The sequence below is a fragment of the Notolepis coatsorum genome (assembly GCF_963971535.1).
Source record: "Notolepis coatsorum genome assembly, chromosome: 17".
In the NCBI taxonomy this organism is placed as follows: Eukaryota; Metazoa; Chordata; class Actinopteri; order Aulopiformes; family Paralepididae; genus Notolepis; species Notolepis coatsorum.
The window spans coordinates 72,234,867-72,250,948 of NC_140181.1; the positions used below are offsets into that span (position 1 = coordinate 72,234,867).

Genomic DNA, 16,082 nt, shown 5'->3' on the forward strand with positions numbered 1-16,082 from the left:
CTCCCTGTCTGGAGACAAGACCACACATGCCCCCGTCCTCTCAGTCAATAGGAGCACGCCTAATGTCCTATAGGATTGTAATGCTCCCGTGGTGTGTGGAGTTACCACAACTTCGCCTACCTGCACTGCCCGGACCGCAACTCCCACAATGCACCCCTCTCTCTATCTATCTACGCAACCGGTGAAGTGATCGATGCCTCTGAAAAAAGAAAAAAAACACAATAGCAAGCATAGTCTAAAACAATTAATCAATTCACTGCGGCGACGGACATGGGAGTAGTGAATTTGGATTTAGTGAGCATTCTTCGAGAGCGAGAATGAGAGAGCATGAAAAGCCATGTGTAAAGGGAGTGTGTGTGTGTGTGTGTTGGGGGGGGGGGCAGTGAGTGTATGTGTAGGCAGTCGTTTGCAGTCAGAGTAGACAAAGAGGGGGGGGGGGGGGGGGGGGCAAAGTTACCATCTGCAAACACAAGCGGGGTAAGAGCCTGAGTGGTGAGCAAACAGGGGCTAAACTAGACCCAAACACTGGCAGCGTGCTGCCCCGGCACACCACATCTATAGAACACACACACACACAATACATACACACAGAGACGTGCAAGCAAATATGCACACTCTTGACAAACACACGTGACCCGATAGTGCCTGCCTGGGCAGCACGAGACTGACCTCGCTCCATCTGCGCCGACACTTTAGAGCTAGTAAACTTTCCTTTACAACATCATACTGTCTCTGATTATAAACAAGGATGCCCGAGGACTGCCAATAAAGCCGGGTCCCAGCATGCAATACAACCCTAACAGCGGTAATAAACTCATTTAGGTCAGAAAACCACTGAGTCGATGAAAACGTGGCAGGGTATGCGGCGGGCTATGACGAGCTGATGAGCAACTTTCTCATTGTAGGGCTGGTGGGACATGTAGGCACCAGTACAATAACCAGGGTTCCCTTGGAGGCAGGGAGGGAAATGGGATGAGCACTCAGGGGGGCTGCAGTGACCCCCTTTTCTTCTCCCCCATCAATCAGTTACTTCTGAGGGGAGGAGGTATTAGGAGAGGTGGTATCTGAGGGGCCTTGCCTTGCCCCCCCCCCCCCCCCCCCCCAGAAAGGCCCGTTCACCCTCACAGCACTCGGGAAGAACAAGGCTGACCTAAGGATCCATGACTAGTCTTGCAACTTTCTCCCGCACACAGCAGAAAAACAATCACAACTGACAATCATCCGCTGAGCCTATACTTAGTGAAAAGGGCCTTTTCTATATAGACCATAACTATATTTACTATTTAAAAAGCCCTACATGTAGAATTCTCAACAATGATATATCATATCATCGTCAGATTAGTTGCGATACCTTGGTATAACTACCGTGATAAAGATTTGACCATTTCCAAAACAACTGGTAGCTTAATTCCCATACTAAGGGCTAGATCCACAAAGAATGGATTGCACGGTGCTAATTGCACCCTTACTTACAATTCATTATGAATTGAAAATGGGGGACCGTGATGTAAACAAGACAAAAGTCTTTCTCTGGTCTGCATCCCCTTAACAATTGTGTGTATCCTGTGCGGTGATTGATTGAATGAACATTTTATTAACAGATTGCAGAATGGGTACAATACAGTACAGTTCAATACACACAATTGTTAAGGGGATGCAGACCAGAGAAAGACTTTTGTCTGGTTTACATCAGGGTCCCCCATTTTCAATTCATAATGAATTGTAAGTAAGGGTGCAACTAGCACCGTGCAATCCATTCTTTGTGGATCTAGCCCTAAGACTTCCCATAAACCCCCTTGCTTCCTGTTGCAAACGAGAGGTTAACGTTAGTTCCCACTCCTCGTCAGCTGCCCACATAGATTTGTTTTGAAGAAGCAAGGAGAGGGTTAACAGCCCTTGCTGAACTATGAATGTGAAGGTGTTGGTGAAGCAGGTTGTTTGGAAAGGCTTCTGTAATGATAATTGTTATAGGTTACATAATTTGTACAGCTTATTGGACATGTTTCATAGCTCTGTGTTAAAATACATATTCTCTTACAGACTAGTTTAATATGGATCAACTAGTATAAACGTTTAAAGACACTAGGGCGACAGTCTGGCTGATGTTCTTAAAACAACCTCAAGGGCCAGGACAGTTTGACATAGATATGACATTTCCAAGTAAATCACATCTTGTTCTTTTCTTGTTTAATCTCCACTCCAGTCTTGTGTCAGGAACGACAAACCCCTAGGACCCATCTTTTGTTTATTTTCTCTTCTATGTAAAATTTTCTTTACCTGTCATTTTAACAGGTTCAGCGCCAGAGGTCGCTGTGGGCGTATGGCCGTGTGTGCCAGCGCTTTGTTCAATGGGGATAAATACCGGTGTTTGCAGTGCTAAAACTATATTAAATATTATAGCTATGGATCTAATAACATAGTCGATTGTCATTGAGTTTCTTCCGGTCAAGATGCAAAAAACAGATAATTTTTTCATCCATACATTTCCCTTTTATACCGTGGTGAATATGATTAGAGTTTTAGAGTAATTCTGTGTAATCCCAGGAAATGCAGCCAAACAACGTTTTACTGCATTAAACTATAAATCGTGCCATTCCTCGCCTGGATCAATAATCAATCTGAAATCAACGCTAGATTATCTGTATTATGTTTCATCATGGATGCATGAAAGGGGGGGGGGGGAAGCCGCCCCTCCGCGCTTTGATCGCAACCAACGGAACACGACCCCACACACACCACAGACACACGCTCCGATCGCGAGGAAGGAATTATCAGATCAACGCATGATTGATAACATATAGCCCTTACCTTGTCTATGATGTACTTCAAAAAGAATATTCCAATTATCTGATCGCCATTCCAAGTACTGATTGCGATCGTGTTTCCAATGTAATCCAGCATTGAACATGAACGGGGGGGGGGTGACCCTTGTCGATGCATCAGTTATAACCGCTTGCCCTGCCCAAGTAGTTAGACCCCGCACGCACCAAGCCACATAGTTTCAAATGGAGTGCAATAGCGGCCGCAAGGCGTTAGGCGGCGGTACTGGACGTTTGCGATCTCAGACCCATTCCCAATGATAACATCAGGCTGGATGGATGAATTATGAAGGGAAATATCGAATAAAAGAAATAACGATGAAAACCCGACTTTTCTCGGGTTTGGCGCCCAACGTTCGGCAAGTTAACCCGACTTATGTCGGGTCTGGCGTCCAATGTGTTAATGTACGTCATGTTCAGTTATGTATTTAATTGTAAGTCTGACCAAGGTTCTTTATCATTTCCTGGTCAGACGCTTGTGTACACTTGTCTCTGATTTGTAACTGAGGACTTTTCTGTGATCACAGAAATAAATCTATGTTCATTTTTACAACTCGACTAATCTGAATTCCTACAGCTCATCGTCTCGACTCTTAGAATAATTCCACAACACTTCCTTTGCTCTATAAAGCAGTTTAACAGAACAGTGAATCCGACCTGGTGACACACAACAGAATATCGACAGTCTTTCTTTCTTTACATTTTCATCCATTGTCAGCGGATGTCTCATGTTTTTGCAGTAGTCCTGCCGGGGTAAGGACACCTGACAAATGATTTATTGATGTAGAAACCTACGTGTGGCCGTAGGTTGAAGGCTGGAGACAAAGGTTTGCGGTTTGAATTCCTGGGTCCAGTTAGATAATATGGGTAGGGGTTTAATGCCTTTGAGCAGGGCACTTAACCCCCCTGACTGCTCCAGCAGAGCAGATCAGTAGTGGTGGGTAGAAGCCTGTGTACTGAGCGGCTCCCAGGTGTAACCCCTCCTCCTCCTAGACTCCCTCAGGCAGTTACTGCCAATAAGAATGTACTTAGGCAACTTGCCGGTTTAATTAAGAAAGGCTTTCAACCTGCCTCCATGCTTTGCATCCATATTACACACTTAATAGCCCAGACATATAAATCAGATGTCAAATAAACAATATTATACGCCTAATAGAGGATGAAGATGTTCTTGGTCTCAAGTCAGATTTCTGTTTGCTACCGTGTGTGTGTGTGCGTGTGTGTGTGTGTGTCTTTACTGTGATAAGCCAGCAGTCAGCTCGGTCATTCTGACTGATCCTCTGATGAGGCAGACTGGAAGCGTGAATACTTTCGGCAGTTGGCCCACTTGTCCTTCCGCATTGCTCCGATTGGCCGAGCGCGCGCATGAGCCGCGACGGGCTCGCCAGCCAGGCAGGAATACTACGCTCCGCTTATCCCAATTTATACAAATGGAAGTATTGATTACGCCGTAACGAATCATTAAAAAAATATACCGTTACTGGAATATGTTGTTTCTTTACACATATGTTGGATTATGTAATTGGTTTGTCATGACAAACCAATAAAGAATCGCGCGACTCGGGCATCGCTGAGCTCATCAACAACCCTCCGAGCTCTCTCTCCCGCCACCAGCGCAGCCTCGCAGACCGGCGTCGGCTCCAGTAGCTCCGGCAGCAGAGAGGATGGCTGCAGCCAAGACCGTGAGCGGCATCGCTGAGCTCATCATGGTGTCCGCTGGACGAAGCCAGAGACGGTCTTAGTATGGGGCTTATGCCGAGAAGCAGTAACACAATAAGACCGTCTCTGGCTTCGTCCAGCGGACACCATGATGAGCTCAGCGATGCCGCTCGCGGTCTTGGCTGCAGCCATCCTCTCTGCTGTAGGAGCTACTGGAGCCAACGCCGGTCTGCGAGGCTGCGCTGGTGGCGGGAGAGAGAGCATGGAGGGTCGTTGATGAGCTCAGCGATGCTCGAGTCGCACGATTTTTTATTGGTTTGTCATGACAAACCAATTACATAATCCAACACATGTGTAAAGAAACAACATATTCCAGTTAACGGTATATTTTTTTAATGATTCGTTACGGCATAATCAATACTTCCATTTGTATAAATTGGGTTAAGCGGAGCGTAGTATTCCTGCCTGGCTGAGGAGCCCGTCGCGGCTCATGCGCACGCTCGGCCAATCAGAGCAATGCGGAAGGACAAGTGGGCTGCCGAAAGTATTCACGCAGACTGGAAGCCTAGTGGCACCTCAGTAGCAGTGTGTGGACCTCGGTAGCAGTGTGTGGACCTCAGTAGCAGTGTGTGGACCTCAGTAGCAGTGTGTGGACCTCAGTAGCAGTGTGTGGACCTCAGTAGCAGTGTGTGTGGACCTCAGTACCAATGTGTGGACCTCAGTAGCAGTGTGTGGACCTCAGTAGCAGTGTGTGGACCTCAGTAGCAGTGTGTGTGGACCTCAGTAGCAGTGTGTGTGGACCTCAGTAACAGTGTGTGTGGACCTCAGTAGCAGTGTGTGGACCTCAGTAGCAGTGTGTGGACCTCAGTAGCAGTGTGTGTGGACCTCAGTAGCAATGTGTGGACCTCAGTAGCAGTGTGTGTGGACCTCAGTAGCAGTGTGTGTGGACCTCAGTAGCAATGTGTGGACCTCAGTAGCAGTGTGTGGACCTCAGTAGCAATGTGTGGACCTCAGTAGCAGTGTGTGGACCTCAGTAGCAGTGTGTGTGTGGACCTCAGTAGCAATGTGTGGACCTCAGTAGCAGTGTGTGTGGACCTCAGTAGCAGTGTGTGTGGACCTCAGTAGCAGTGTGTGGACCTCAGTAGCAGTGTGTGTGGACCTCAGTAGCAGTGTGTGTGGACCTCAGTAGCAGTGTGTGGACCTCAGTAGCAGTGTGTGGACCTCAGTAGCAGTGTGTGTGGACCTCAGTAGCAGTGTGTGTGGACCTCAGTAGCAGTGTGTGTGGACCTCAGTAGCAGTGTGTGTGGACCTCAGTAACAGTGTGTGTGGACCTCAGTAGCAGTGTGTGTGGACCTCAGTAACAGTGTGTGTGGACCTCAGTAGCAGTGTGTGTGGACCTCAGTAGCAGTGTGTGTGGACCTCAGTAGCAGTGTGTGGACCTCACCACCTGTCCTACAGTAGCATCTCAGAGTCCGTCAGCCAGACGAGGCACACGACTCAACATCATCCGTATATACACCAACACCTCCCTCGCACCTCCCACACCGAGCCCAACACCGGGACCATGCCAAAAGAAATGCATTGTAGCAGGAGCAACGTTCCCGCCGGCCTAACCTGCCTTCCCCCTCTCTTTACCCTTCTCGTCCTCTCTCTCTTCTCCCTTCTCATCCTCTCTCCATTCTCGTCCTCTCTTCTCCCTTTTCGTCCCCTCTTCCCTCTTCTCGTCCTCTCTCTTCTCCCTTCTCGTCCTCTCTCTTCTCCCTTCTCGTCCCCTCTCTTCTCCCTTCTCGTCCTCTCTCTCTTCTCCCTTCTCGTCCTCTCTCTCTCTTCTCCCTTCTCGTCCTCTCTCTCTCTTCTCCCTTCTGGTCCTCTCTCTTCTCCCTTCTCGTCCTCTCTCTTCTCCCTTCTCGTCCTCTCTCTTCTCCCTTCTCGTCCTCTCTCTTCTCCCTTCTCGTCCTCTCTCTTCTCCCTTCTCGTCCTCTCTCTTCTCCCTTCTTGTCCTCTCCCTTCTCGTCCCCTCTCTCTTCTCCCTTCTCGTCCCCTCTCTTCTCTCTTCTCCCTTCTGGTCCTCTCTCTTCTCCCTTCTCGTCCTCTCTCTTCTCCCTTCTCGTCCTCTCTCTCTTCTCCCTTCTTGTCCTCTCCCTTCTCGTCCCCTCTCTCTTCTCCCTTCTCGTCCCCTCTCTCTTCTCCCTTCTCGTCCCCTCTCTTCTCCCTTCTCGTCCTCTCTCTTCTCCCTTCTCGTCCTCTCTCTTCTCCCTTCTCGTCCTCTCTCTTCTCCCTTCTCGTCCTCTCTCTCTTCTCCCTTCTTGTCCTCTCCCTTCTCGTCCTCTCTCTCTCTTCTCCCTTCTCGTCCCCTCTCTCTTCTCCCTTCTCGTCCCCTCTCTTCTCCCTTCTCGTCCTCTCTCTTCTCGTCCTCTCTCTCTCTTCTCCCTTCTCGTCCCCTCTCTCTTCTCCCTTCTCGTCCCCTCTCTCTTCTCCCTTCTCGTCCCCTCTCTCTTCTCCCTTCTCGTCCCCTCTCTCTTCTCCCTTCTGGTCCTCTCTCTTCTCCCTTCTCGTCCTCTCTCTTCTCCCTTCTCGTCCTCTCTCTTCTCCCTTCTCGTCCTCTCTCTTCTCCCTTCTCGTCCTCTCTCTTCTCCCTTCTCGTCCTCTCTCTGTCGCCGACCCCCACCCCCCCCCCCCCCCCCCCCGTCAACAGCTTTGGCATAATTACTTGGACCCAGTAAATGACAAAGTGTGCTTTCAGACGCCAGCGCCCCGGCACACTTGCACAACCCGGCGGTTTGTTCGGGGCAAACACTGGGATGCTTGTGAAGGGCCAGGCTTTCCGTGAAACGGGGGTCTCACAAACAGCGCGGTAGAAGGTTCCGGGCAACACTGCTGCTGTGTTTGTGCATGTGAGTCTGGGTGTGTGAGTGTGTGTGGTGGGGGGTGTATTTGTGAGTGTGTGTTTGTGTTTGTATGTGAGAAAAAGCAAGAGAGAGAGAGAGAGACATGCATGCAGACAGTGTGCATGTGTGTGTACAAGCACGAGTGTGTGTGTGTGTGTGTGTGTGTGTGTGTGTGTGTGTGTGTGTGTGTGTGTGTGTGTGTGTGTGTGTGTGTGTGTGCACGCGCACACTGGAGTGTTTACTCCAGCAATACAAGGGACAGCTGGGCCTGTGTACTCGGAGCCAGGCAGTGCATGTTATGGGTGGATGACATCATCGATGTGTTGTGCAACAGCTTGGTCCAGAATGGATGACCGGCGTGCGGGACACTGACATACCGACATAGGATACTGTCCTCCACTACGTACAACTATGTCCACCTACTCCTCGTTTAGACCTCATCAATTCTGAATGACTCACCAAACTCCTTCAACTGATAGCCAGACTAATGTATGCCGAAGATTAAGGCCATTATTTGAGGAGAACTTGGCAAACCGAACCCTTGTTCCAGGACTTTGGTCTAGCCGGGGGAGATTTCACTGTTGATTGTCAATATTTGCTCAGTGATGCAATTCATCCAGATTCTGGGACAGAGATATAAGATTGGACATCATGCCACTTTTCACGAGAACGAGCACAAACAGCGATACAGGCTGCAGGTGGTGTTGAACAGAACGGAACAGAACAGAACAGAACTGAACAGAACAGAACAGAACAGAACACACGTGGGAAATCAGCAGATCCCTGGACCTAGCTCAGGGCTGCCCAAAGTATGGACCGCGGGTCAAAACAACGTTACCGGATTTGTGGCCTTTCAAAGGATTCCAGAGAATGATACAATGTTCTATTTGGTCTATTTTTTATACAATATAACTATATTTCAGGAGGGATTAGTAAACTATCTTTATTACAACATGGAACACATTTGACATTTGACCAGATCTTTCATGTAAACACGATAGCTTGATTAGTTAATCAATTGAAATATTTTTTAATTAACTGCCAAGGTTCATGATCCCCAGAGGAATAGCCCTATTGACGTTGGTGATCACATGACCTTACCGATCCAGGAACCAATGTCTTTTAAATGTATTCGTTAGACAGTTGATAAGCCAAACAGTATGACCACCAGATCCCTTTGAATTGGGGAAAAACGCACGGTAAACCAGAAGCGGGGGGTTGTTACTTGTGAGCGCTTTGTCTGATTTGCACCAAACCTGACAAATATGTTCGTCCTACAATAACAAGGAGGCCTGCGTCTTGGTTCATTTCACCTCACGGTGGCATCATTCTCACCAAACTAAAAACGTCAACTACTCCTCAATGGCTTGTCCATCATAATGGAAACTTAAAAGAACACGCCAACATTTGGGAAAATTAGGTTATCGTCTTCTCCAGAGAGAGATAAGAAGATAGATACCAGTTTCCTCTCTGTGCGTTCAAAATAAAGCTATCTGGCTGCATGTTAACCTAGCTTAGCACAACGAATGGAAGCGGACATGGCCGGTTAGCCTAGGCATTGTCCAACTAACACCTCTCCCGAAGGCTAACCGGCCATGTCCGCTTCCATTCATTGTGCTAAGCTAGGCTAACATGCAGCCAGATCGCTTTCTACTGAACGCAGAGAGGAAACTGGTATCTATTCTCTTCTCTCTCTGGAGAAGACGGTAAGCTAATTTCCAAAAATGGTGGCGTGTTCCTTTAAATGTGTCGCCTCTGTGATATACTGCTGCTACCATTTTACATAAATACATTTTCCCTAAAGGCCATTCACTTGATTAGTCATTACATTACTTGTGTGGAATCTAGGGACATACATTTAAAAAAGTTGTATAAAAAAGCATGATAAATGGTCAAAGGTAAATGGACTCCATTTATATATCGCTTTTATCCGAAGCAAGGTGCCAACCTGCTAACCCCAATCAGGGGTTAAGTGTCTTGCTCAAGGAGTCGGAAACTAACCGGGAACCTTCCGATTACCAGACGACCGCTCTAACTCCTGAGCCACTGTTTCCCCTCCATGCATGGCATGGTCAAAAGGTGGCATTGATGTTTGGATGTTTCTGGGATACACCCTGCTGTCGATGCCTCGTGTTACATGTATTAAGTGATCAATGTCCAGTCATATTATTTGGTCCACAGCCCAGTTACATGTATTAAATGATCAATGTCCAGTCATATTATTTGCTCCACAGCCCACCACTTGTTACATTCCAGCCCTTGACCCTCCATCTCAAAACGTTTGGGGCTCCAAGCAGGCAGATCTTGGGACAATATATGACAGGGAGACATACTGAGCCGTCGACCAGGTTCCACCACAGCAGCCAGTCACCTTCCCCCACGTCTGCCGCTACAGAGACACACACTGTGGACCCAATATGTTCCATCTCTCCCACTCTAATTAATAGGGGAGAATTTGATGGGATTGTCCTTTGGCTGCTGCTGGGCTTGAAGAGGGGGGGGGGGGGGGGGAGGGGAGACTGGCTGATTGATAAATTAATGACTTTTTCCCAGAAAGAAGGAGAGCCATTGTGATGGTTAGGCCAGCTCATTAAAGGCTGCGACAGAAGTGTTTATTGAGCCGATGTTTCGGGTGGAAAGACAAAACGAAGGCATGTTATTTATAGCTTCACCGTCTCCTTGCTGGTGGGTAGATGGAAAGAATGAAGATGTTATTGGTTGTGAATGTGCATGTGTGTGTGCGTGTGTGAGTGTGTGTTCCTGACTTTAAAATTGGGGACATATTTCAGGTGATAGGGGACAAACACAATTCCCTGATTTGTGATCGAGATTTGGGGTCAGATTTTATCTATGTAGTGGTGAAGGTTACAGTTTGGAGCTAGGAAATAAATGCAAGTCAGTGCAGTATCCCCAGTGTATATGTGTGTGTGCGTGTGTGTGCGTGCGTGCGTGCAGACTCTGTATGCTGTCTGACTAATTGTGCTCTATGCATAGACCCAATTGTCAATAGAGTGTAAGACAGTGCATATGTAGCAGAAAGGTCTCTGGATATCTGACCGCATTTATATTGCGTATGCTCCTTGCCTGTTAATAAATACATAATAATATGAATAAATGCATAAAGCATTCAAGAGTGTGTGTGAGTGAGTGAGTGAGTGAGTGAGTGAGTGAGTGAGTGAGTGAGTGAGTGAGTGAGTGAGTGAGTGAGTGAGTGAGTGAGTGAGTGAGTGAGTGAGTGAGTGAGTGAGTGAGTGAGTGAAGGATAATGTGTGTGGGTATTACCTCTGCAGTGAGGCCCTTCATCCCAGCCGTCGGAGCAGTCAGGCACTCCATCACACAGCCTGCTCATATGGATGCAGACGTCCAGGTCCAGACAGCCGTGCTCGTTGACGGGACACTGATTCACTCTGTTGTGTGGACCTGAAACACAAGTCAAATACTGCTTAGGAAACCAGCCGGGACGAGCTAGTTACTTTAAGAGGTGAGTGATGGACACAAGCTGGAACATATGGACAATGTCTGACAGCTTTATTAAAAAGTAACGGGCATGTGGGTAGTGTAGAGGCAAAGGCACTCTCCTACCACCACAGAGACCCAGGTTCAATCCCCGGCAGAGGTACTTCCGGCTTGGTCAGAGATTCCTACGAACACAATTGGCAGTGTTCGCAGTGGAAAGCCGGTGAGGGTATGAGTCCTGTTTTTTACATTTAGCAACTCCGATTGGTTGGTTACCTTTCAGAGAGCAGTCTTCAGCTGCTTTTTAAAGGTGTCAACAGAGACCGCAGATTGTAAAACGTTGCACAGTGTCTGAGCCACAACTTCAACAGCACAATCACCTTTTGTTTTAGGTTGAGAGTGAGGAACAACCAATAAGCCCTTGTCAGAAAATCTCAGTGACCTACTGGCAATATATGGATTAATCGGGTCACAAATGTGCCTGACCAAACCATGCATGTCTCTATATACCTGAAAATACGTGCCTTAAAATGCATCTTAAACTTAATGGAAAGCCAGTGTAAGGAAGTTAGGATAGGTGTGGTGCGAGTTGTCCTGCTGGGCTTGGTCAACAGCCTCGCAGCAGTGTTCTGTATCTGGTCAACAGCCTCGCAGCAGCATTCTGTATCTGGTCAATAGCCTCGCAGCAGTGTTCTGGACCTGGTCAATAGCCTCGCAGCAGTGTTCTAGACCTGGTCAATAGCCTCGCAGCAGCATTCTGTATCTGGTCAATAGCCTTGCAGCACCATTTGTAGACAGTCAATAGCCTCGCAGCAGCGTTCTGGACCTGGTCAATAGCCTCGCAGCACTATTTGTAGATGGTCAATAGCCTCGCAGCAGTGTTCAATTTTGTGCACATTTTATGCCTGTCTTTTTTACAGCTGTGAAGCACTTTGAGCTGCAATTCTTGTACAAATAGTTTATTATTATTATTAATGATCAATTCTAGCTCAGGTTGTGATTAGGGTTGGGTACTGTTCATATTTTAACCGATACCGGTACCTTTTTTTGGTACTTAACACTAAAGAAAAGTCAGTTGTAAAAAAAGAAGTCCAAACATGGTAATTTATTTAGAACATTGTTATTTATTGTTGTAACACACCACACTAAATAAATCGGATAAATGAGACGGTATTATAATATATTTGTGGAAAAGGCTCCCTCTTGCTAGTTACTCCTCTAGTAATATTACTCTTATACGAAACATGTAAAAGGTACCGAAATTTGGGACCGATTTATCTAGCGTGAATCAGTACTCTGTAGTACCGATGCAATTCGGTCGGTACCATTAAAAGTACAGAGTTCGGTACCCAACCCTAGTTGTGATACAACAGACTTGAGTTTGGCAATGTTTATAAAATGGAAGAAAGATGTATGGATCAACGCTTTTATATGTTGATCGACGTACATAGCCTGATCAAATATTATAAACTTCTTTCTAAGATTCTAAGATATTTCTAAGATATATTGAAGATTTCTAAGGTTAGACGTACAGCTGAAGAAACAGACTCAATACACTGAGCAACCTTGGAAGCTATGCTATCTGAAGCAATGATAAGGACCTCAGTCTTATCTGTGTTTAGCTGTACAAAGCTGAACCATTAGCCATCCAGTCCTTAATGGCAGTCAGACAATTGTGCAAAACAGATAGTTTGTCAGTCTCATCAGGAGGATGGGACAGGAGGAGAACCAGTCTAGGGCACTCCCAGAGACACCCGCCCACTGCCTAAGCCTCTCAGACAGGATGCTGTGAGCTACAGTATCAAAGGCTGTGCTAAGATCCAGCAGCACCTAAACAGAGCACTCGCATCAGAAGCCATCATTATATCATTTGAGACTCCAAGAAGAGCTGTTTCAGTGAAATGCTTCTGACAGAAACCAGAATGGTATTTATCTCAAATGCTGTGTGCAGTCGAGACAGCAGTGAGCTGCTTGGCAACAACTTTCTTTAACATTTTAGAAATAAAAATATAGGCCTATAGTTTTTATGAAGGGATGGATCATGGTTAGTTTTTATAGAAGTTGGAACAAACTTTAAAGTAAACTCATCAATTTGGTGCCCTGGTTGTTGATATTTTCACTCTGCTGCATACTCTGCCCCACCCCAATCAGTGATGTCAGAGTACCTCTTTGGAGTACTTTGCCTTCATGTGATATCGGGTATATCGGACGGACGTGTTTCCAGCCAGGAAGTAGCATGTGAACGGCCTACCAAGTCGGGTAAACGATGTCGGAAACTTTTGAGTTGTTAGAATCACAGCCAAGGCCTCTCTCTCACCTGCCTGGCAGCAGGCTTCAACACCCTTATATGGGCAGCTTCCTGTCCCTGCTTTCACACACTGTCTCCCAGGATCTACCTACACACCCGAGACTCGTCAGATCATCACCAGACCTGGATATGAGACCTGCGTTCCTGCCACTCCTCGTCCGAGTGTTGCTTCACCTGCCTTGGTACTAGACTCTAACCTGTTGCTTACTCTGCCTTACTCTAACCTTGTGTTTCTGTGTGTAGGATTGCACACCCCCGGTCTACGCCTCACCCGAGACGTCACCAGCCTGGACGCTCCCTGGGAATCACATGGAGAAACCTTCCTCTTCCCCTGTTGTACATTTCCGTAAATGCTAACCCTGTCAAGCATGGTACCCAATTAAACATCCTAAACCGCCTCATTCTCCTCTGCCTTGTGTTCTGCTCTTGGGTTCAAAACTAGACGCCACCCTAACAGTTGTCTAGTTGTGGCGTCATGCTCTTTGACCTGCAACGCTACCGGCAGCAAAATGTACTGTTTAAAACAAAAACAAACTGAAACCAGGAAAAAGTATCCCCAACAGTCAGTCCACTCTGCCTTTTCATGGTGTCTCTGTGCGTGTCCGTGCGCATGACATGTGTGTGTGTGTGTGTGTCTCTCTCTCTCTCCCAGGCCAGATCAATGAGAGTGTTAATCAGGCTGATACCTTGCTGCTGCATCACTGTTCACCTGCTTCTCTCCACCTACAGCTGAGGACTGGAACACACCAGCCTGCATCTAGAACAACCTGCTGTTTACGTTCAGAAACATTTCTATAAAAAGTTACTTCAAAGGGTTGTTGACGGAGTTGACAGTGCAATTGTTGAGTTTATTTCAGTCCAAATGGAACAATTTGTGTCTATTAATGACAATGGGGAAGTATCCAAGGAATACTTTGGGAGGTTCTCAAGGCTTATATTCAGATTCAAATAATTTTGTATACTAAATCTCTCCAGACTTTCATAATGAGGATTTTCCTTCTGTCAGTTTGATCTCCTTTCCACTGATGAATTGGCTACATTCATACTACAGTCCAGACACCGATTGTGTGGGCAGGGTGAGAAGGCCGGATTCCCATCAAATACGTCAAGCAGCTGCATCAAGACTTATAGGGGAAATGTGTATATGACCTCTGGTGAAATTCTCACTGACCATCAGGAAATTAATAAAGTATTTGAATCTTTTTGCACAAATCTCTATACCTCGGAGTCCAAAGATGATCCCTCATTAATTAGTAGCTTTCTAGATAAATTACAAATCCCAATAATAAAAGAGAGCTATGAGGCCAGCCTGGATGAGCCTCTCCCCTGAGGTCTTAGCACAAGCAATAAAAAGTATGCAAAGCTCTAAATCCCCAGGCCCCGACGGGTTTATTTCTGAATTCTTTAACCTCTTCCACCTGTGCGGTCCATCGGCGGACAGCAAATGGCATCACGTCATAAATCAATCTCTCCAGACTGTTTGACAAAAGTATCGTTTTATTTTTCAAACGTATTAAAGTATAAACATCGTAACCATTTCACAACATCAGTTATAATATATATTATCATCAATACGTTAGTTTACCAATAGGTTAAAGATTATTAGATTTTCAATATAGATTTTCATTTTCGTTTTGGTGTCGTTTAGTTCTCAAAAGTCGACCATTTTGGAAAATTTGAACGTCGGGAATTGTAGTTTTTTTTGCTGCCATTTTGCAGAGGACACCGAGAGCTTTCAATGAGCGTTGGAATTCTTCCGAACGACACTTCCCAAAGGCCTCTATGGGGTTTTAAGCTAATTACTTCTGTATGAATTTATTTTATATTTCTTATTACTCTGGATAATAAACCACAAAACTTTACATTATTGACATATATTGAAGTGCAGTTCGTTTCTCTTTCCTATTTTTAGCATGTAGCAACTATTAGATTTGAAATTAGTTTCAAAATGGTGCCACCCTGGCAAAAATAAAAAAGCTACTGTACATACAGTAGATTTCATTATCTGTTCTTATGCACGCCTGGTGATACTAAATCCAAATTGAACTCGGGCATTTGAAATATAAGATTTGGCACAATCCATAAATGTGCGAATTTCTATAATAAGGTAATTTATAAGCCTGCTATTCTATATTCTTACATTTTTTTGACCTACTTTTTCTCCTCCTTTTTCTGTGATTTTTCTCCCATCCCAATTTCCTCTCGTGCCAATTCTCCCTCCCCTGTCCTGATCGTTGCTCGCATGTGCTCCCCACTGGCCGGTCGTAGGGAGGGTAGAAGCCCATCACATGTCCCCTCCGATACATGTGGAGGCAGCCAGCCACTTCTTTTTCACCTGCCAGCGCGGACTCTCATTGGTGAGGTGTAACGTGTGGGAGGCTCACACTGCCCCCGCCATCTCCTGTCTTTGCTGTGCAGGCACCCTGACCGACCTGTAGGAGTCGCTGTTTACAACGACCAGACGACCAGATTACCACCCATCGACTTCCCTCCTGCTGACTCTGCCAATTGAGTCAGTATGACAGCCGGCCCAAGCCGGAGGCAACGCCGACAGCCGGATTCGAGACCGGTGACTCTTGCGTTGGTGACGAGCGCAATGTCCGCTGCGCCACCCAGCCGCCTTGCTATTCTATAATAATATTTCAAATAGCATTGGTCCGGAAGGGAGAATTCCGGAAGGGTTCTACAAACCCTTATGTTTAATCATCTTCCCTTTATTCATTTCCTTAGGTTTTTTGTACACATGATCTCAAGAAGGTACTGAACAAGATCAGTGGCCGTTTTTCATGTCTGGTCATTATTAGCATGGTGTTATTCACTGTCAAAGATGCAAAGAAAAATCATAATTCATATTCTCCTTTGTTTCATCACAATTTACTCAAGCCTAGTAACAGACACAATATTTCTGACACTGGGAATACATTCACTGAGGTCCATAGATACCAAGAATAT

General features: G+C 46.3%; 1 protein-coding gene across 1 annotated transcript in view; it reads right to left on the reverse strand.

The window, feature by feature from the left end:
* lrp1ab (low density lipoprotein receptor-related protein 1Ab) overlaps positions 1-16,082 on the reverse strand; it is a gene marked incomplete at its 5' end in the record, with an annotated part of 197,602 nt that overhangs the window by 145,240 nt on the left and 36,280 nt on the right. Inside the window, one exon of the mRNA XM_084333493.1 lies at positions 10,649-10,786. Within this exon, the coding sequence (XP_084189619.1) occupies positions 10,649-10,786 (138 nt within the window). The remainder of the gene's footprint in view (positions 1-10,648; positions 10,787-16,082) is intronic.